General features: G+C 40.9%; 1 protein-coding gene across 1 annotated transcript in view; it reads left to right on the forward strand.

The window, feature by feature from the left end:
• The window catches only part of WDFY4 (WDFY family member 4), a 122,661-nt gene extending 104,675 nt beyond the window's left edge, over positions 1-17,986 (forward strand). The window contains exons 54-62 of the mRNA XM_018069132.2: positions 2,738-2,950; positions 3,474-3,621; positions 4,442-4,599; positions 6,276-6,434; positions 10,289-10,468; positions 13,352-13,534; positions 14,168-14,255; positions 16,453-16,564; positions 17,507-17,986. Coding sequence (XP_017924621.2) covers positions 2,738-2,950; positions 3,474-3,621; positions 4,442-4,599; positions 6,276-6,434; positions 10,289-10,468; positions 13,352-13,534; positions 14,168-14,255; positions 16,453-16,564; positions 17,507-17,573 — 1,308 coding nt within the window. The 3' untranslated portion in view covers positions 17,574-17,986. The remainder of the gene's footprint in view (positions 1-2,737; positions 2,951-3,473; positions 3,622-4,441; positions 4,600-6,275; positions 6,435-10,288; positions 10,469-13,351; positions 13,535-14,167; positions 14,256-16,452; positions 16,565-17,506) is intronic.
• The last annotated feature ends 2,608 nt before the right edge of the window (positions 17,987-20,594 follow it).

Genomic DNA, 20,594 nt, shown 5'->3' on the forward strand with positions numbered 1-20,594 from the left:
GTTTCAACCCCTCTGCCGTAGGCAGGGACACCTTTCACTCTCTGTCTGGTTCCTTTCACTGCTCTCTCTCATTCTGTCTCTGTGACCTTCCAAGGTACTCAATCTCTGTTCTCCAGACCTACCAGACATGCTGCAGACAAAAATCCATGAAAGCCTGAAAGATGCTGCAATTTTACACTAGTATTTTTTAAAACATAGGCAGAAATGCTGTTTCTTCTATTGTGACTTGTTTGAAGAGTAAAGTACCGAGCTGTGCTCCTTACTGCTTGTGTAATGGTGAGCACTGCAAAGGCACTTGGATATGATGGAGAAATCTGCTTTTGCCTTGTACTTTGGAGTAACAGTGCAGTTTGGAAATGAATCTATAGTCATCCCTCCATAGCATGTCACTGCAGAGTGATCTCAGATTGTGTGAACTAGATTTGTTTTGGACGAAACGAAACAAAAGCTGCACTCCAGTTGTGCACTCCAGATGCTGATGGCATTCAGCCTGCGGGAGCAGACTAGGTTTAGTTGGAAGTAAAGCCCCCACAGTGCATGTAATGTGGATACTGGGCCCTCTCTACCATTTGTCTACAGAACTGCTTCCACTGAGCTGCGCTATTTAATAACATTGGCACAGCTGATAAACAGATTAATTCAAATCTCAGATAGGAGCAGCTTAGCAAATGAATGATCACATTTGTGTTCTTAATAATTTGCCAGACCTGATCAAACTTCACACATACTCAGTGCAATATCCTCTCTTTGACCATAGCTGGTATCAGGTATTACACAGGAGAATGCAAAAACTCTTGCTGTGGAAAATTGATTAGTCTGCCTGGGAAAGTTTGTCTAATCCTTAAGTGAAGAGTCAGAGATCTTGAATTCTGAAACATGAGGGTTTCTGTCTCCTCTGAAATCAGCCACAAGACTGAAAGTAGTACTTACTGATACCATGCCATTTTTAGGAGGCTTCACAATGAGTTTGGTGCATTAAAGGGATCTAGGTTCACACTGTTCTAAGGTTTGGCTATTGCTTTAAAGAATATGAGAGCAAAGAATTGTTCTTGACATAAAACTCTGAGTAGCTTCCTGTTTCATGTTTAATAAGTTAGGAATCTAGTCTACTAAATAAATATATTTACTTCCTCCCTAGACTACAAGTTCTCCCTCCCTGGCGGGGCTTGTCATAGTGCTCAGTGAAATACTGAGAGGCTGCACAGTTGCAGCTCTGTTGGTTGCTTTGTTTTGCTTTGGCAGTGATGCCAGAAAAAATTTACAGTTTGTAATTCATGGACTAACTGCTTTTATTAATAAGGATGAGTTCCGAGTCTGTTCATAAGTGTTTTCCCGTTGTTTGCAGGGGACAGATTGTACACTGTGCTTGTTCTCTGAGCTGCCCTGTGATCATTATAGCTGTGGGCAGGGTCATTTACACCAGCTGCACTGGGCTAACTGTCTGCTCTGTGAAATGAGCCATTGTTCTGGATCCCATTAGCTTGTTTATTTCTGCTGTGCTTTGGGTGGGATGGTCTGCTTGGGAGACTTTTCACTGAGCATCAGGGAGTATTACACAGTCAAATGATTTGGAGATAGGAAAGTACTTTTAATAATGCTTAACACTGCTGCTTGAGTCATTGGCCAAGACTATTTGGGAATGCACAAAAATTTGGTGAGGCAGGTGATGGCAGGAGCAGTAGCTTTTAGTGAAGCCTCATGGGTAAGACTCTCTAACCTGGTGGTGGGCAAAAGTTCAAGTTGAACTTGTGTCCACTGCTTGTGAACTTGCTGTCTGGGTCTTCCAAGCACAGGTTTTCCTCCATGATTATATTGAGCTTTCTAGGGAGCCCACATTTGGGTGGTCCCATTAATCCACATGCCAGTCAGTATGGTGGCAAACGTAATCAAAGTCAAACATTTCTGGGGGGGGGAAAAACGTTTAGACCCTGAATTTTTCGAGGATGAGGAAGTATGGTGCTGTGATTCTCTGCTTAAGCCCTGGAAGGGTAGCAAAATGTTTACTGGTCAAACCCAGGCAGTCTTGAAACTTCTGTCATACAGCTGCCTTGATGGGCCCCAACTCTGCCACTGCAGCTATCGCATAACCCCTTCTCTGTCTTGGCTTGCAGCACCCTTTGCCATTTCACTACAAGCTCTACATTCTCTTTGCTGGTTCATGGCATGCAGCCTTTCCTGTTGTATCCTTCGGACTCAAAACCCCTCTTCTAGTCATCTTCCTTTCTAATCTATTTTTATATGTATTTTCTCAAATAAAAATCTCTGCTACGCAGTGTGATTCACAGCTGAGGTGTATGTCTACAAATAGAAATTCACCTGTGGTTTGTCTGTAAGGTGGTGGTACAAAAAGCTAACAAATGCTTTGCTTGTTTAAACCATCTCATGTCAGTAACACTATTGGTGAAGACATGATAGCACAGACTTCAGTGTGTGCTGAAAGCTGGAGGATGTGCCAAGATCTGTGGAATGCTTTCACTTTGCTGTGTGAGCCTACCTGTGTTGTCTCTGAGGATATTGCTCCTGGTGTCTGTTAAATCAAACTGTCCCTTCATTTCCCGTGGGGATCCACTTTGGTCTCTTTTGGTCTTTTGTGAGGATGTGCTGAGAATGGTGGTACCAGAGGAATTGAAAGTGTGAAGATTCTGTTGCAGAGAAGTTTCCAGCAAGGACTGGAAAACAGTAATGCATTTGTAATGGATACAGTCTAGTGAATTAAGTAATTTTCTTTTGGTTTCAGGCACTGGAAAGTGACTATGTCAGTGCACACCTTCATCACTGGATAGATCTTATTTTTGGCCACAAGCAGCATGGCTCAGCTGCTGTCGAGGCAGTTAACACCTATCATCCTTACTTCTATGGAGACAAGATGGACCTCAACAACATTAAAGATCCTCTGATTAAAAGCACTATCCTGGGATTTATCAGCAACTTTGGACAGATACCAAAGCAGGTACCACTTTACCATGAGACTAAAGAGCATAATTTATTTTGATCTTACAGTATTTGACAAGAAAGCAATGATAGTAACAAATCAGAAACACATTCTGATTTAAATCTGCTGAAAGATGGGCTGTAGACTTTTCCAGGTTGTGTACTACATGAGTATGCACCCACACTTTCTAACCATGCTGTTCCTGTTGTATGCCATAGAGATGCAGCATCAGCCCTGGGTTCTGCTCCTTCATACAGTCACACGAGAGACCACTAGTCTGGGAATGGGTATAGTCAAATAAAACCCAGCTCAAAGTTTCACCTATAGTTTTCTTTCTTGTCCGGAATTGCTGGGATTAGCTTTCTGCCTCTGTGAGGAAGGGATGTAGTTTGATTAAAATGTAATAAGGATAAGATTTTATTTTAATTAAGAGATTTATGTATGGTAGTTCTGGAGTCCATGATTAAGGATTTAAATTACTGTTTCTCCTGCATGATCTTGCAAATAGAGATTTTTTTTCAATGCCATTCCTTTGTTCTAGCTCTTCACAAAACCACATCCATCCAGGAATGCCCAAGGGAAAAGCTCATCAGGAAGAGAGACTATGCTGTTCCATCACTCAGGTGGAATTCTTCCTCCTTTTATGAGCAGCCTGCAAAATCTGAAGCTCTCTCCAGTTACTCTAAAAGGTGCTGCAGGGGCTGTGTTCCATTTTCTGACCTAATAAGTACATAATTCTTGGATAGGATGAATCTGGATTTTCAAGAGCACAAAAGTAGTCACACAGCTTTGTCTGAGTTGGTTCAATCAAGATGCCTTCTGCCAATTGTTTTTTGTGTTTGTGTGTATTAGCAATAGACACCGAAAACACTCAGACATCTGTTGTAGAGTTCAGCATAGATTTTTTTTTTATAAGACACCAGAATAATTTCTGCCTTCTACAGTCTGAATATTTTAAATTGAAACCTAAAGTTCATTGTCTTCCATTTGCATTCCCTCTTTTTATATTCAACAGCAGAGTAAGTACTGTCTGTCTTTCCCTACCTCTCAACCTTCAAATCTTTTTCTTAGTCTGCTACTTTTCTTACTATGAAGAAGCCTGGAACATTTCAGTGTGTCTATTTTTTCATCTCACAGCAGTGTTTTTTGTATCACACATCTTTGTGGGGACATTAGGCTCCCGTGGCTGTATTACAGAGGCTGTTGGTGACAATGCCTGTCATCCTCTGTAGAGCATGGCATAAGGCAGTCTGCCAGTGAAAAAGAACTTTATGACACTGCTGTTAAAGCGGTGAAACCGGTCACTCCCTCTGCATGGATTTATGTGGTCCATTGGAGAGGAGTGTTTCCACTATTCTGTCTGGAATCTCTGTTTTAGAGTGGATTTTTGTCTGTGGGCCTGACCCAGATGTGGGACTTGCCAGCCTCACCACACAAGCTGTGCAAGGAGGAAAGTTAGCATAAGTACCTTAAAACCAACAGAATGAAATGTTTTCTCTGTCTTGTCAGACTATCCCAAGGGAGCTATTGGGCATATTGTTCATACAGAGAAAGGCATTCTGGCTGTTGAAAAAAATAAAATTTTGATTCCTCCTCTTTGGAGCAAAACATTCTGCTGGGGATTTGAGGACTTCACCTGCTGCTTTGGCAACTATGGATCTGAGAAGGTAAATAAGAAAAAGTCTAAGAATTCCAAAAATGAATGATATGTTGTGGTCTTTGACTGATTTGGGCACCCATTTCCCAGAGGTGACTGGGAAGCTGATTTCAGAGGATGTTTACAGGACTTTCTCATAGTTGAGTTTCTTGAGGAATCCCAAGTTGGATATCCCAAGATAATACAAAGTCATTCTACACTGCTCAAAAATGTGGCATTTTCCTCTAAATTATCTCAAGTTTTCCATCCAGTGATTGTGTTGTCCATCAAAATGAAGGAGAAACCCCATTTCATAGGTTGTAAGGACAACAGAAGGTCTCCTGGTCTCTGATTAGAAATTTCGTTGTGCAGAAATTTCTTCTGGAATTAAGACAACCATCTGTCAATTCCTGTCTGGCTCCCAAGCATAGTCCAGTGCATTCATTCAAAATAGTAATGTCTTTTGTTGTAGAAAGTTAATACTCTTACTTCTTTGCTGGTAAAAATAAATGGTCTGTATCATCGCACTGCTTGTTAGCACACTTGACAGATCCAGTTTCTTCCTCTACCACAAACACACTGATTTCTGGATGTGTTTGGGACAGTGTTATGATATGCAAAGACTTCTGAGTTAGCTTGGGTACTAGAATAGCATAACATGTAATTCAGCAAGATACTGACTTGAGTATTATTTGTGCAAGTGGCAAGGTTATGTTTTTACAGACCTACTCATAGTCAAAGGAAATGAAAAAGCCATGAAATGTATTTTACTTTCTACTCCCTGTATACAATTATTGAGAGTTCTCACCATGGATTTCAATTAAAATCAGTGCTTAGCAATTCATAGTGTTGCTGCAGGCACAAATGATTTGGTTTGTCTCTTCAAAAGTCAGTGACACTGAGCGTAGTGAGTGTGATTACACAGACATTGTGAGTAGTGGTTGGGAGTCCAGCTTGAGTTTTCTCTGAGTCAACAGTGCCTCTGGACACGAGTCTATAAGAGATATTTGTCCTCGTTGTAAGTAGGTAAAGGTCTGTTCTGTCTGTGGTAGGGTTTAGCTGCACCATCCAGCTCCACCAGAATCATTAGCACCATAGTATTGTCCCAGTTGTGTGGAAGAGAGCTACTGCAGAATGTGAGTAGGAGAATGTTTGTGATGTAATTGTAGCAATATGTAATAGACCTGATGTTGCTTTAGTCTGGTTTGGGTGCTGCTGATGGAGCTGTTGGCACAGAATGAAATTTAGTGCTTTGTCTTTTAGCTTTTCAATCCAAGTAAGAGGAGGGTTGCAGAGCCTGGCACTAACTGTTAGCAGTGGCTGTCACAGCCTGAGCTTACTTTTAAATTTACACTGAATTTTTGCATTCTGTTACTATGTGGTGGCAGAATGAGCTTTTCTGAAGTTATGTAGGAAGTGTGGCCCAAGAAGAATTGAGACTCGGGTCTTCTAAGACATAAGATAGTGACCTTTGTTCAGCCTTCCTGTTTGGCCCCTGGAAGATTGCACAGCCACATGCAGCCATAGCCTGTGCATGTCCATATGTTCACAGCTGTGCTTACACAGAGACTGGTTAAGATGATGGTTTTTTTTCCTAGATTTGAAGAAATGGAGACTCAGTTTTGGAAACTGAATCTGCAATTTGCTATTAATAAATGTATGGTATCACTAGATAAGTATTTGACTTAAAGATGCTTTCTTGTGCAGAATGTGACTACATTTGAGTGCATGGCAGACTGGGGAAAGTGCCTCTGTGCTGTGTGTCCTTCAGCGACTACCATAATCACATCTGGAACAAGCTCGGTTGTGTGTGTCTGGGAACTTTCCTTGGTCAAAGACAAAGTGAAGTGTCTAAACCTGAGACAGGTACGTGCTGTGGCTCTTCTGCTATGGAAACTTAATGAAATCCAGATGATTATGTTTTATGTCTCAGATGACTGGCAGAAGAAATGCCTTTGGGTGAATCAAGAAAGCAGAAAAAACTCAGTAATCAGCAGTATCATGTGACAGCCTGTTATCAGGTCAAGAGCTGATAACACACCTTATACCAACAGCTTATAGTTATGAATGGCACTTGATGGTTTTTTTCACTTTGGCAGCATTGCCAAAGTTTATAATGATAAAAGAAACAGTGAAAATAAGGCACGTGTTCTCCTCTTGAAGTGCAGCCAGCCCTTGAGTTATTTTCAAAAACAAGTATCACCTGGAGGTGCTTAGAATTTGTTTTGGGCTTCTACAGCAATGGACAGAATCTCCAAAACATCCTGCAGACTTAGCTGATGGAGATGAAGGCTCAGCCAGGCAAAGTTCTTGATTCTTTTTTTCTCAACCCGAATTCAGAATACAAAAGATTTATCTGTCACTCCATAAAGTAGGGGTGCAACCTATAAGACTGATATGGTTTTTGTGTTCTCATTATCCAAAGCCCTTTAGTTGTTGATTGGAGATCATCTATAGTCATCAACCAGCTGTATATATGCTATTTCATTTTTAAAAAGTGGATTCTTATGCAAAATTCAGCTATGGTGAGTTCTCAGCCTTACAAGTAAAGCTAGAGTACACCACTGTCATATCTGAAAGGCAGCAGATTTCTTTCCCTGAAGAAATCAAGAGACCTAAATAACTCTGGTATTTAGGCAAACTATCAAAGGGTTCATTGATCAGCAAGGTCTCCAAGTGTTAAAAGCTTCTCTATTAATTTGTTCTGGAGGGATATTCAGATGATATTTCAGTGCTTTCCATACCCTAAGCCAAAACATATTTTGTTTGTAATTAAATGATGTGAAAACTTCACTGTTTGATGGGATGCCAGAGAAGTATTTAGATTTTCATTTATCTCAAATTCTTGTGTGTTGAGACACACAAGAAACTGTGTGGGGAGCAGGGAAGCTGTGTTTAGAGCAGTTTCCTGCTGTAGAAGACAGAAATATGAGATAAGATCTTCAGTGATGACCATTTAATGCAGCTAGTTATCACTCCAAATCAGGACATGGACATAGAAATGGAAGAAATAGCAGTAGAGAAAAGCATAAGTGGTAATTTTCATCAATATCCAAACAATACTAGTCAGGGAGTCAGTTTGAGTTTCAGGCAACTGAAGAGACTGTTTTTTATCTGCAATATAATGCCTTTCTCTTTAGTAATGTAAAATCAGCTTTGCTGATGTGTTCTACTATGATTAATTTGGTATTACCCAAAATCCACAAAGTGGTATGAGATCATGCAATGACAAATTCTGTATTTTTTCCTTCACTTTGCTAGCAGAGGCTTTTTTTTTTTTTTTTATGACTGTCTGGCGTGGATGTAAACTTGAACTATAGTTCTAAATGTCTTCCAGTGAATTACTTGCTGCTTTCATGTAGTTCAATGTTTCATGGTGGCTGCTTTTTCTGCTGAACAAAAAAATTTCCTGAGAGAGTGAGCTTTGCTTAAGAAAAACTGATGTGCTATAAAGTGGATGCTGTTCACTTATCAGCTGTCTCATGGGACCTACACATTCTGGTTTGGAATGTAGTAAAGTACAGAAACTATATTTCAGCAGAAAAAGTAGCTTTATCCTTCTCTAGTGGGATCTGCTTCCACAGTTTTGTGGAACACTAAAGATTGAGCATAATAGCCTCAGTATTGATCCATGCAATTTACTAGTTCCCTCAGTATTCACGAGCAGAGTGGATCCAGTCCCCAGAATTTCTGGACCAAGCGAAACACTAGACTGGGATAAGCGTCTGGGCAAGATGTGCTGTCTGCCTCACAGACCTCTCAGGAAGGTGTCGAGCACAGCTGTGAAGTTTGCGTTCCTGTCGGCCACTTAATTTGAATGGTCAAACTTGGTTTATGTTTTCATTAACTAAACATTCCTGCAGTGAAGCTAGTCTTCTTTTTTGTGTTTTGATATTTGCTAAAATACTTTGGAGGTAGGCCTCACAGTTCCTTCTGCAAATATGTTGCAGGATATTTCCCATAAGGGAAAACCTGTCAGTCTTTGCAGAGAGATGAGAAGATGGTAGAGAGCCAAAAGCATGTGACTTTTTTTCATGAATATACATTGAGACACTGGTGGATTTAAGTTGATATTATAATTGGGTTCAGGTCTATTCCTCTCTTCCACACTCAGCTTGTATTTCAAGTGCTTCACTGCCGGGTAGGATCTTTATGGGTTAAAAAAAGAGAAAAGGGTTTTATTAAAACTTGTGCAGGAGATTAGCTTGGCTTGACTTGGCAGTTTGGATGCTTTCACAGTGGGTATGTTTTCTTTCATGCTTTAGAAGAAGGAAAGAAAGTTTTGAGCCCTTGAACCTGTCTTGTCATAGCCTTTTTTGCAGCAGTCTTGTACAGTTCCCAAGTACAGGCACTTGGTTATGCCTAGTCCTTTGTAAAGAGCCTGTTCTACAACCAGTCCAAAGTTACTGCTGAGCCTCCTTTTCCATGCTTAGGTGGGAGTGTTTCTGACCTCTGAAAACCACTGTTAGAGACCTAATTTTGTGCCAGTATTTTTAGTTGGCAGTTCTTGGGAATGGAATAAATCACAAGCTGAAATTCATTCCTCGCAGTTGCAGGTCATAGTACATAGCCTGCTGCATCTCAGCTCCTTCACATTGGATTAATGTTTGAATACTGTTGTCCTGATGACCTTGGCAAATGGCAGCACATTAGCCAGCAAAAGTTCAGTCTCACGCTGGAAGAGACGATAAGATGTGTCTACAAACATCATGTAGGGAAATGTAGCTCCCCTGCATCATGCTAACTGAGATAGACCCTAATGTCACAGAAAGCAAGCCAGCAGGGAATATGCATTTACTGTTAAAACTAATATTAAAACTGGTGGGTCTGATTTTTTCCAAGTAAGGCAGCTAAAAAGTCAACCCTTAAAGGCTTTGCAGGAAAGCTGTGAAGGACTTTTTCTCTGTTGCCATGCCAGCTTTACTGTCATTGATGGTTATGCAGCAGGTGGTTATGCACTGCTGTCACTTGAGAATGCTGCATTAAACGATTGTCAGCAGCATACTTCAATCCATGCCTTCTATCCATGCTATTTAATTGCCTAAAGTGTATAATATTTTTTTAAGAAACTGTTTAAATAAGGCAAAGTTAAACTGGGCACTCCTTAAGTCTCTGGAACTATAAAACAACAACAACAAAAAGAATGTTGTGTAATGATGAAAGAGAAAGGAATTCCTATATGGCTTTAAAGCCAAAAATCTCCACAAATACTGTTTCTCTTCTTAACCAATATCAGAAATATTTTAGTATTTCTTCAGATAAACAGAAAAATAAGACTGAGAAGGTCACTGTAATACATCCTGATAAGTTTCATTTCACAAAGTTTTTTAAATATTGAGAAATAGCTTTTTAAATATTGAGAAATTTCCAAGCATATATTTTAGTTAAAACTACATGGACTGAATGAAAAATTATTTTTTGTTGCTGAGCATAAAGCACTGTCTTAGAGTCTGAAATGTAGGCCAAGGACCCTGAATCACTGTGCAACTTGTGCAAGTCATAAGATCTCTTGAACCCTCAACTTTGTTCAACAATGAGTTGAGGACAAGGGTGCTTCTCTCTAAGATCTTTTGGTATTTTTCCCTCATACCTACCCTTTTCAGTTCTCCAAAGAATGACTGGGTTGCTTGTTCTTGCTAAGCACATGACAGTAAGACTGTAGTTCCCTAGTAAATCAGCCTTCCTCTGCTGTGGTTTATTAGTTGGTTTTTCCCCACCAGGCTTTGTATGGACACACTCAGGCAGTGACCTGCCTTGCTGCATCTGTAACCTACAGCATCTTTGTGAGTGGATCTGATGACAGAACCTGCATCATCTGGGACCTGAACCAGCTGACGTACATAAACCAACTTCCTGCCCACGAGGCAAGCCTCTGTTCTGTTGCCATCAACAACTCAACAGTAAGATCTTCATTTATCATCTTTCTTCTGATGCATCCATGAACATTTCATGATAATTTAATGGGTGCTTTTCCCAACATAAAAACATCCTGAGAGTCTGATACATTGATTTTTTTTCTTTCTACAGAGATTGCTAATAGTGTTCTTAATGATGAGAGGCGAGCACTAAAAGCAACATCTTAGACTGAGTAGCTAAGTAGAAGCATCTTTGGATGGATAGATAGCAGGATTAAACAACTTTTAGTTTATGGAGAATGAAGTATTACCCTGGTACCTCCTGGACTTGGCTCACCCATAACCTTATTGCCCCTTTTATTTCATTAATTTCTCCTGACATCCATGCAGTAGAGCCACATCAGCTGAGACATGTTAGGCTGCAGTCTGCCACCTCAGCTGACAACACCTTACACCTTTGTGGGGACAGTGTTGGCATTTTGCTTTCTCTTCTACACCCAGGTGCAGAGGAAGCTCTTAATAACAGTGGGTATAAATCTGTTGAGGTCTGTGCCTGGCCAGAATTGCATGTGCATTGATAGGAAACTATTCTGTATTGGATTTTACTGTGAACACTCTGGATGAGATTTTTTTCCCAATCTTCTACCTCCCAAAAATGTTGCTTTAATATTTGTATTTTCTCTCTCTGTTAATACACTAGAGCAGGGTTCCAGCTGCTTATACAATTCAAGGTTGGATCCAGTACTGGAGATTGTACAAAGACAAAATTTAGTTCATAGCAGGAAGAAACTGGGCAGATATTCTCTACTTAGTCTGTGCCAGAACAGTCATCTCGTATCAGAGCTTTATTAACCATGCAGTCTGATGGCTAGCAATTTGAGGATGGGAATTAACTGGTCTGTTCAGTGCCAGCTCAGCTCCCAGCTCCAGGGGTCCTGGTTTGTGTAAAATGGCCAGTGGCTTCAGCAGGCCAGTTTAGAATATCCTGGGGGTCCCTTATGAAGTCAGCTGAAGCAGTGCCAAGCCTTCAGAAAATGAGTGGGTGGGCTGGCACAGAGCATGGACTTGAGATCCCAAGTGGATGGAGTCCTCTTCTTTCTATGTACCAGCCAGTACCTTGGCCTTGTCAGTTGGTATCTACTCTTCTGGAGCTGTCCAAAAATGAGATGGTCTGTGCCATGAACAGTCTGGTGACCAATCCAAGTGCAGTTCTCCATTTTATTAGAGTGCAAATGGTTAAACTGTTTGGATAATAGTCTACAGAAAGGTTCATTTAAAAGAGGAAAAACCTTAGGAAAGTATGACTGAAGCTTCAAGGAAAAAAAAAAGATGAAGAGATCTATCTCTTGTGGATGCAAAAATTCTTTTTGATGTTGGCAGAACAGAATACTTCTGAAATGCATTTTTGTTTAATTCTTCTCTATATATTTATGTACTGTAATGTGAAGATAGAAACAAAATGTTTCCATTTTGCTACATTATTTTGACTGACATGAAATTACATGTTTGGTAACAACAGTTTTTTCCTGAAAAATTTGGAATTATTCAAAGCAAAGTTTTGAAGGGAATAAATTTCTGAACCACATACTTTTCTGTGAAATAAGAACCCTGTTATAAGAACCCATAACAATCCTTATGTGATTGTTGCATTTTGTATTTGCTTGAGCATCTAGAAGCTCCATCTATAGATGCAAACCTCATGGTGTTTGTATCACATAGAGACAAAATAAGGCTATCCTTTATAAACTAAGGAGGATTGTAAAAGCTTGAACTAACTAATGATTTCAGTTAGTCTTAAATCCCTTGCCTAGACCTGAAAAGCACGGTAGATCATTACCAAATGCTTGGACATTATGTACTCTCATGCAGATAAAGTAGCTGAAATTTAATCTCTTGAATTATTGGCAACTCTGTTTCGAACACGCTATCATTTTTTATCTGCAGAATTCTGCCCTGCAGTGTGAAGAGCCCTGGCTGCAAATGAGGCAGGGGTGAAGTAAGGTGTTAGTTGACTCAAACCAGATGCATGCTGCTAATTTAAGGGCACACTATCCTTTACCAGAATCAGATGACTTTGCCGATGGGGTTCTCTTTAGCTGATTCTTAGTATGGATCAAGAGTGGAAAGGTTAGGTAGAATTTCAATTAATAACTCAATCAAAATGCACTTTTGATAAGATCATTTACAATTGCAACTTTGGCTCTTGGTTCTGTGTGTTTCTTGCCCCTAAAAAATTACCTCTGTATTTGCTCCTTACATGCAGTCTCTTGATAAGACTGCACCTGCATGGAACGGAGAGGAGAGATTCAGTTACAGAGGATGTTTCTGCATCAAAAGTGCGGGTCACTGAATGCAGAGCTGGTCATTGGTCAAATGCAAAATGCAGTGTAAAAATGCGATGACAGTGAGCTCCCTGCAAGGGGCAGAGGAGGATTGTGAAATCACCAAAGGCTTCCCAGCTAAGCAGGTGAACACCATGTCCTTGTTTAAGAGAAAGCTTATTTGCAAAATTTATAAGAGCAGTAGTTCTAGCCCAGAACCTGTGCTAGACATTGCCTGTGCCCAGTCCCTGTCTCTGACAAGGTCAGTCTGTCAATCTGCTTTTTTACTAAAAGCCTGGATTTTCCAGAAAATAGAAAGGGAACATTTAATTAAATGTTTTCATCTAAAAATGTAAAAAACTTTGTTTCTGCATTATCTTGCTAAATCTGAGACAGTTGTTTCAGGTTTCTGTTATGGAAAAATTTCAGAATTTTTCATGAGGAAAAAAAGCAATTTTTACTTTTTCTGGTTTGTACCATCTGCCCAGAAGAAAAACAGTGGTGAGAATTTAAGTCAGAGCAACTCTACAATTTCTAATCAGCACTTAAGAGTTGTGAGGAGGATGAGTGTATGATTTTGAGACATTTCCTCTTTGCTGTGTTACAGGGTGATATTATCTCTTGTGCTGGATCTTCCCTGTATCTGTGGACAGTCAATGGCCATCTTCTTGCAAGCATCAACACTGCCTGCAGCCCTACCTGCCGTATTGTTTGCTGCTGCTTTGCTGAAGTGATGGACTGGGACATAAGCAGCATCATCATCACAGGAAGCACAGATGGAGTGGTGAGGGTAGGTGGATGGGAGCAAGGAAGAGGGAATTCTGATTCATCGTAGACCAGAGGCAGAGTTCTGAACTGTAAGTGGAGGGACGGAGCTGCTAAAAAACCCATGTCCCTTTCTTAACAGGGCGGGACAGGGCAGAAAATGAAAATCAGGGTAAAATATTTGCTTCCTATCAACTTTTATTCTCCTGAATGGAGGAGTCTTTACCATTCAGGGATATTTTTGAAAATGTGCTTTCAATTCTGGAGTCGTTCTGAAAGGAAAAATTCTACCACCCATTGGAAATACGTTGAAGTCTGGTTTCTGAGAGTTGATTCACAGCTCTGTTTAATAAGTCATACTTTCTCATGAGTAGGAATTCACTGCTGGTTCTCCCTCCAGTCTGGTAGGAGAGCTTCCTGGGTTACTAGGATCTTCAGCAGCATGTCAGCCTTGCAACCTCATCAGCTCCCTGCGTACATTTCTCCAGTGTGATGCTCTGCAGCACAGTGGCAGAGAAACACAACTGCAAAATTGTGTTCTGGTGTTAGAAGCCCAATTTCCACCCCTTGCTGGGAAATGTAATCAAAGCAGGAGCTGCATCTCTCTCTCATTGTTATAATCCATGCTTTTTCCATTTTTACCTCCTCACTGGCACAGCTGTGGAAGGCCGAATACACCAATAACCCAGACCAAGCTGCTGGAGTCAGACCATGGAAAGGTGTGATGGAAGAGCCAGGCAGCACAGGTATGAGCACAGGGTGGGCTGTGAACTGCAGTGTGACTGTGTGCTGCAAACCTTGTTTGGTTGTGAGGAAGAAGAGGGTCTGTGAGCCCAGTGGTGTGAAGGGAAGGTGATGTGGGTGCAGCGTTAAAATAACCAGCAGCAGCAGGGGTGGGTAGCAATTGCCCTACATTAGAGAGCATTCCTGAGTCAACCATCTCATGGAGACATCCTGCCTGGATGAAGCTGAAAGCTTCTTCATAGGCTCTGTCATGGGTTCTATCAACCTTGGTAGACCACCTCTCTGCATAAACCTGTGAAGCCCATTCCCTTGGCACCTCTGCTGATGGCCTGTGATGAAGTATCCTGGCATAATGTCAGAGTGGGCAGCGCCAGATCCTGCTCTGGGCTGGAACAGGGAAGTTTGTTGTCTTTGCCACCTTAGAAGTGGTCAGAGGTCCATCAAATTGGTGGGAGGCCAGAAGCAGGCACTAGTGCTTAGAGCTGCTTATTCAAGGCTATGTGAAGCTGAAGTTGAAACCCTGGAGTTCTCACAGAGCTGAGGTTAAAAAGACCATAGGTCTACAGTGCCAACTGGTACTAAAAACAGCTCAAGCTCACTTCTCTGTTCTGACAAATACAAGAGCTGAAACCTGCCAGGAAGCTTTAAAGGCACATCCTAAATAGCACAGCTTTCTTCTTTTCCCAGTGCTTTTTATAAGAGAAAGGAATTGTGGTGTTAGTATGTATAATTTACACCACTTATTTGCTGTGCTCCTCATTATGAACATTCTCTATTACTTCAATTTTAGGCATGCAATTTGCATAAATATAGAGCTATAGATGTAACATCTGCAAAAAAGAAAAAAAAAGATATTATACAGTAATTGGACATTACCACTGAGATCTTCAGAAGTGCTGTTCATGGAACTTGGCAAGAACATTACTTAGATTGCTATGTGAAAATATTTCCAATGTGCTTCTATATATATAACTGCCAAACCAGATGCCTATCCAACCTTTTGTCATGTCTCAGAGTAGCCAGAGCCTGATGCTTCTAGGGAAGGTGCAAGAACACCCAAGATGCCAGATGTGAGATAGTCTGGCTATGGTATCTTCATATTTGATTTTGTTGTCATCTCTAATCAAAGATTGCTGTAAGTCAAAGCAAAAGACTTAACATTCTTTCCAAAATTGCTGTAGTATTCTGTAGTCATTGTGTGGATTCTTTTACATGTAGAAAAGTCTAATTTCTTTTAAGAATTTCCTGAGATCTTGTCCATAATTTCCCATGGTAGGTCTTTCCAGGTTCTATTTATTCAGGTACAATTGCATACATGTCTTTGAACAGCTTGAGATTTTAGCTATTCATAAGATGTATATCTTAAATAATTTTCTAAATAAGGACATAAAAGGACATGGGAGCACAACAGAACACTCTTGTTTGTGCCTTTTTCAAGGAGGATCATAGAAGACATGTGCTGACCCCAGTCACCTGTTGAAGTGTAGACACACACACCTGTTTGCACATGAACATAGGAGTGCATGTTTTCAGATGCACAGAGGAACAGCATTCTTTAATAAAGAGTTGAGAAGTGTAATCAAAGCAGTGTCGTACTCAACCTATTCAGATGATTTCAGAGTTATTTTAAATGACCAAATATTCCCACATCTCCTTCTGTACACTAAAGAAAATGAAATTAATACAAAACATAGTCATTAAAAAGACCAAAGTAACTGTGATTGAGTTATGTTGTTAGCTGTGTGTGTATGTATATATGTGTATGTGAAATGTTCACAGCATTTAATTATTGGTTCTGTTATGAGCAGATTTAGATAAGTTGATAATACCAGGGCTTTATGTAATTTCTTTTTACTAGGCAATTATGGGCTGTATTATATCCTGGCAGCAAGGTATTGTGGGGCATCTTATTAAGCATAGAGCCAGTGAAAACTGATGAACAATTTTGCTGAACTAGGCATGCAATTTAGAAAGCAATAATACACAAATCCAATTTAGCACACAATTGATACAGCCGCACGTCAGCACATGTAACTATCATAGCCACAAATTAAATTGGGATGGGCCTATTTTGCAACAGCACAGGCCAAGATTAAATATATTTGTTCTCAACTTAACAACTTGCTGACCGTAAATAATAACAATCCCATCCCTGCTGCCCCCCAGACACTTTCTAAATATTTATTTTTAAACCGACAGGTAACAAGTGTGGAAAACATCTTGTTCTCTGTCGGGAACTGAATCCCAGCCTTGCCCTGACCGGCAAAGCGGGTCGGACGAGCGCGGCGGTGACGGCGCTCGCCGTGTCCAGGTACGGCCCGGGCGCTGCAGGCGGGGCCGGGATGGGCTGGGCCGGGCTCAGCTGGGCGGGGCTGGGGCTGGGCGGGGCTGGGCATGGGGACTGGGGTCCCTCTCTTGGTTCGCTTTGGGACAACTCAGGAGAAATAGCAGGTTTGGGCCAGAATAACTGTAGAGCTCAGCAGCTGCTACACCGTCTCTGAAACACAGAAATAACTCCTGTCCTGGGAGTTACTGGAGATACTGTCTCCTTAAAATGTAAGCAGGAAGCTTTTGGCCAAAGGACAGCTTTGTTGTTCAACTTCCCTCGGTTTGCACAGCCAGCAGTATTTTAGTATTTTAGTTTACTCGATCTCCCTCCTGCACTTTCATCTGGCTGCAATATTTGTTGTTGTCTCCTACTCCAGGATGTTACAATGTACTGTCAAACAGTTCCTGCCTTTTTCTCCAAAAGTGTTGGCATTTTGATATTGACTAAAATGTCCCGATGTTCTGCATACTCACCTTTAGAGCTCATAATGTGATGTTTATATGCTTTGAAAGTGGGAAAGTTTGGGGAGAGGGTTGGTTTCATTAGTGTTGGTGGCACTGCCTGCAACAGAGATTTCAGTGGCTGAAGCCATGACATTATGTGCTAACAAGATTCAGAATTCTGAATCTGGGCAGCAGATTATTTAACATCCATAGTGTAAGAGTTTCTGATCTGGCTAGAGTGTCCACAACTAACTCACAGAACTCCAGAAAAGTTTGGACCCAGTTTTAAGCTCAGTCTTTGAAGTACCAATCTTTGTCTATTCTATGTCATTGTTCTTCAAATTTAATATTCCCCTGAATATTACACCCTCCTAATTGCTGCACATGCAGGAAACAGCCTTGATCCTGTTTATGTCTTGTTCTTAAACATGGTTTTCTTCTTTCTTTCTTTCTTTCTTTCTTTCTTTCTTTCCTTCTCAAGAAATTCCTCCAAGCTCCTAGTTGGTGATGACTGGGGAAGAGTCTGCTGCTGGTCTGTGGATGGGTAGGAAGAAATAGCCAAGAACTCTTGTTTTTTCAACCTTTTGGATGGAGAGAAAAATTACCCTTCAGAGCATGAAAGAATCAGAGAAACTGGAAGCCTGTGGTTGGGGACTGAATCTCAAAGGAGTTCTGGGACTGACCTTGCAGTCAAGTTTGATTTAAATTAGACAATGGACTCCAAAGTTGTGAGAGACACTGACAGACGTGCACATAGACAATTAGATTTTACAGTATTTTTCTGGGGAAAACTTTTGTATTTTAAATGTTATTTTAGTTATTAAATTTGACATAATACATTGGATTTCGCAAATATTAGCTAGCAAATAAAACTGCCTTGATTATGCCAAAGAGCAGTGTAGCTTAATAAAATGAACATGTTCTATTTTTAATATCATGAGATAAAAAATATTGAGGTTTCAAAGAGAGGTTAAGTGAGTTTGTTGCAGTATTTTCATTCTTATTAGTACGCAAGGATGTTAGTATCTCCATTCCTACACTTCCTTCTTCCTTGAATCTGTAAAAAAATGCATGCATACCTTCTGAAAAGCTATTTTTTTTGCAAAGTGAAGCTTGGAATTCTCAGGTTGATGCTGGTGCCTTTATCCAGCCCCAGTGTGAACAAGTGTTATGGTACAATGTTTCCTAATTTCTGACTGTTTTTTTATAGTGGGTAAGGCAGGCAAAATGTATGGAATGGGTGAGGATGAAGATCTGATACAACTGGACATATTCTTTAATTTTCCTCCTTCCCTTCCCTCTTTCCTACCCTTGTCCCTGTACTATCTGGAATATTAGTATATGAGACATACTTCAGGATTTACGTTCACAACCATCCTTCATGGTAGAAGTGAGTATTTGTAGTGTAAGGAGCCTGACACTATAGGGTTTAAGTGCCATTTTTGTACCTAGTGGAAATGAAAAAACTGTGAGAAATTAAATTGGGATGGGCCTATTTTGCAACAGTACAGGCCAAGATTAAATATATTTGTTCTCAACAAGTTGCTGACAGTAAATAATAACAATCCCATCCCTACTGCCCCCCCCCCCCCGACACTTTCTAAATATTTATTTTTAAACCGCACAACAAGTAACAAGTGTGGAAAACATCTTGTTTCTCTGTCGGGAACTGAATCCCAGCCTTGCCCTGACTGGCAAAGGGAGTGGGACGAGCCCGGCGGTGTCCAGGTACGGGCCGGGTGCTGCAGGCAGGGGGCGCTTAACATTTTAGGATAATTTGAAGGAGCTGAATTGATAACTCCCTCTCCCCACTGGTCCTCCCTGACCTAGTAAGGAAATTGAGTATCTTATCTTACATACAGAAGGGTGAATAGCCGCTTGGGCAGAGCAGCTTTCTGAGCACCACAGACTGGATCAGGGCAGTGCCAGGAAGAACAAGAAGGACATTATGGCCATTAAGGCCCTTTTGTTCATACTGCTAAACACACCCTTGAACAGACAGATCCAGGAGACTTCCCTGATTTCCAGTGCACTGGGACTGTTCAGCACTGCAGTAGTGATGCCCCATGGGTGCTGCACTGGAAAGATGCTTGACAGCCATGAGGAACATGAGATTTGTCAGCATCATTAGGAAGGATCTGGAGTAGAAGACAGGTTTTTACCAGTCTTCCTTTAAGTACACAATCAACTTTCTTCTTGTAGGATACTGCTTTGCTAATAACTCCTTTGAATTACATTGCTGAATGAGCAAATCTTCCTATGGCAAACAACCTCCTTCTCACAGAATGCTGAGACATGTCCTCAGCCCACCCCACACTTCCATAGTGGGTGAGGTAATTGCTTGTGGAAAACAAGCAATAGTAATTAGAGGCCAGCTCATGATACATTATGTCTACACAGATGACCTGCCTGGTTATACTTTCTGACCTCCAAGTGCATGACTCGATGAGTCAAATACTAATCTTTCTGTGCTCAGGGAAACATACACTGAAAACAGGCCAAAATACACCAATGTTTGGTAATCAAAGTAACCCTGTGGAGCAAATGTGCCTGTCTTTTTCTGAGGAATGGGGAAAGGTCAATTGTCAACAAAAGTATACTCTGCTTTCCTCTTCCCTCTGCACATTCCTTAAAAATAAGCTGTGATTTGGATACATGGACAGCAAGACTTGGACTCCTGTCAACTGAATACAACTCTACTGAACCACGATAAAGGTGATTAAGAGCTGTGAAAGTAGGTCACTACCTGTGTTTTCATTTATCTAGTAGTCATCTTCAATAACTTGCTAATTATCTCCTCCTTTAGCCTTTTCATGCAACCTGTCTTTGCCAATAGCAGATGCTCCCTTTTCTAGAGCTGGCACTGGCACCCAGCAGCCTGGGAAGCTGCACTAATGGCTCCAATACTCTAGGCATCAACATGGCTTTGGTATAAGAAGAGGCCAGCTGTAGGCTGGCCATGCATGGATTTGACAGGCTCAGCTCCTTGTGCCTAACATCAATTTTCTTAAATCTTCAAGAGTTGCATCAGCAACTTCAGCCTTGAATCACAGAGAACAGATCCGGAGTGTGCATGTCTGAATGGAAGTCAGCAGGTTAAGAGTAAATGTGTTCCTGCGTCAAGCTTGTTCTCATCTTCAGGGAGTTGTAATTTGGGAGAATATAAAAAGCCAATGAATAGAAGTGGTTTGCAATTTCATCCTGGTAAAAAATTTGATTAGGAAAGATTTGCTGGACAACAGTGTTTGGTTGAGAAAGTTTTGGTTTCTTCTCTAGTTCTAGAGGATTTTTTTCCCTGATGTCATAAGTCACAGAAAGAAATGCGTCCTCTAAGTACCAAAAGCACTGCTCCTTGTTTACAGAGTTAAGGCACAAATGTAAGAATGCTGCAGTCCTCAGATTACCTAGGCCTGATACACCCAGTGTGTGTGACAGTGGTAGAGTGCTACCTGGTCGTTTTTTCTGCAGGTAAGTCTCTGGGACATGAAGGTTTTGCTCAAAATTTGTAATATGTGGTTGAATGATCAGCTGAAATTAACCCTCTTATAAATATCTACTTCTATGTTTGT

The sequence above is a fragment of the Manacus vitellinus genome, unplaced genomic scaffold (assembly GCF_001715985.3).
Source record: "Manacus vitellinus isolate BGI_N305 unplaced genomic scaffold, ASM171598v3 scaffold_15_pilon, whole genome shotgun sequence".
Classification (NCBI taxonomy): Eukaryota; Metazoa; Chordata; class Aves; order Passeriformes; family Pipridae; genus Manacus; species Manacus vitellinus.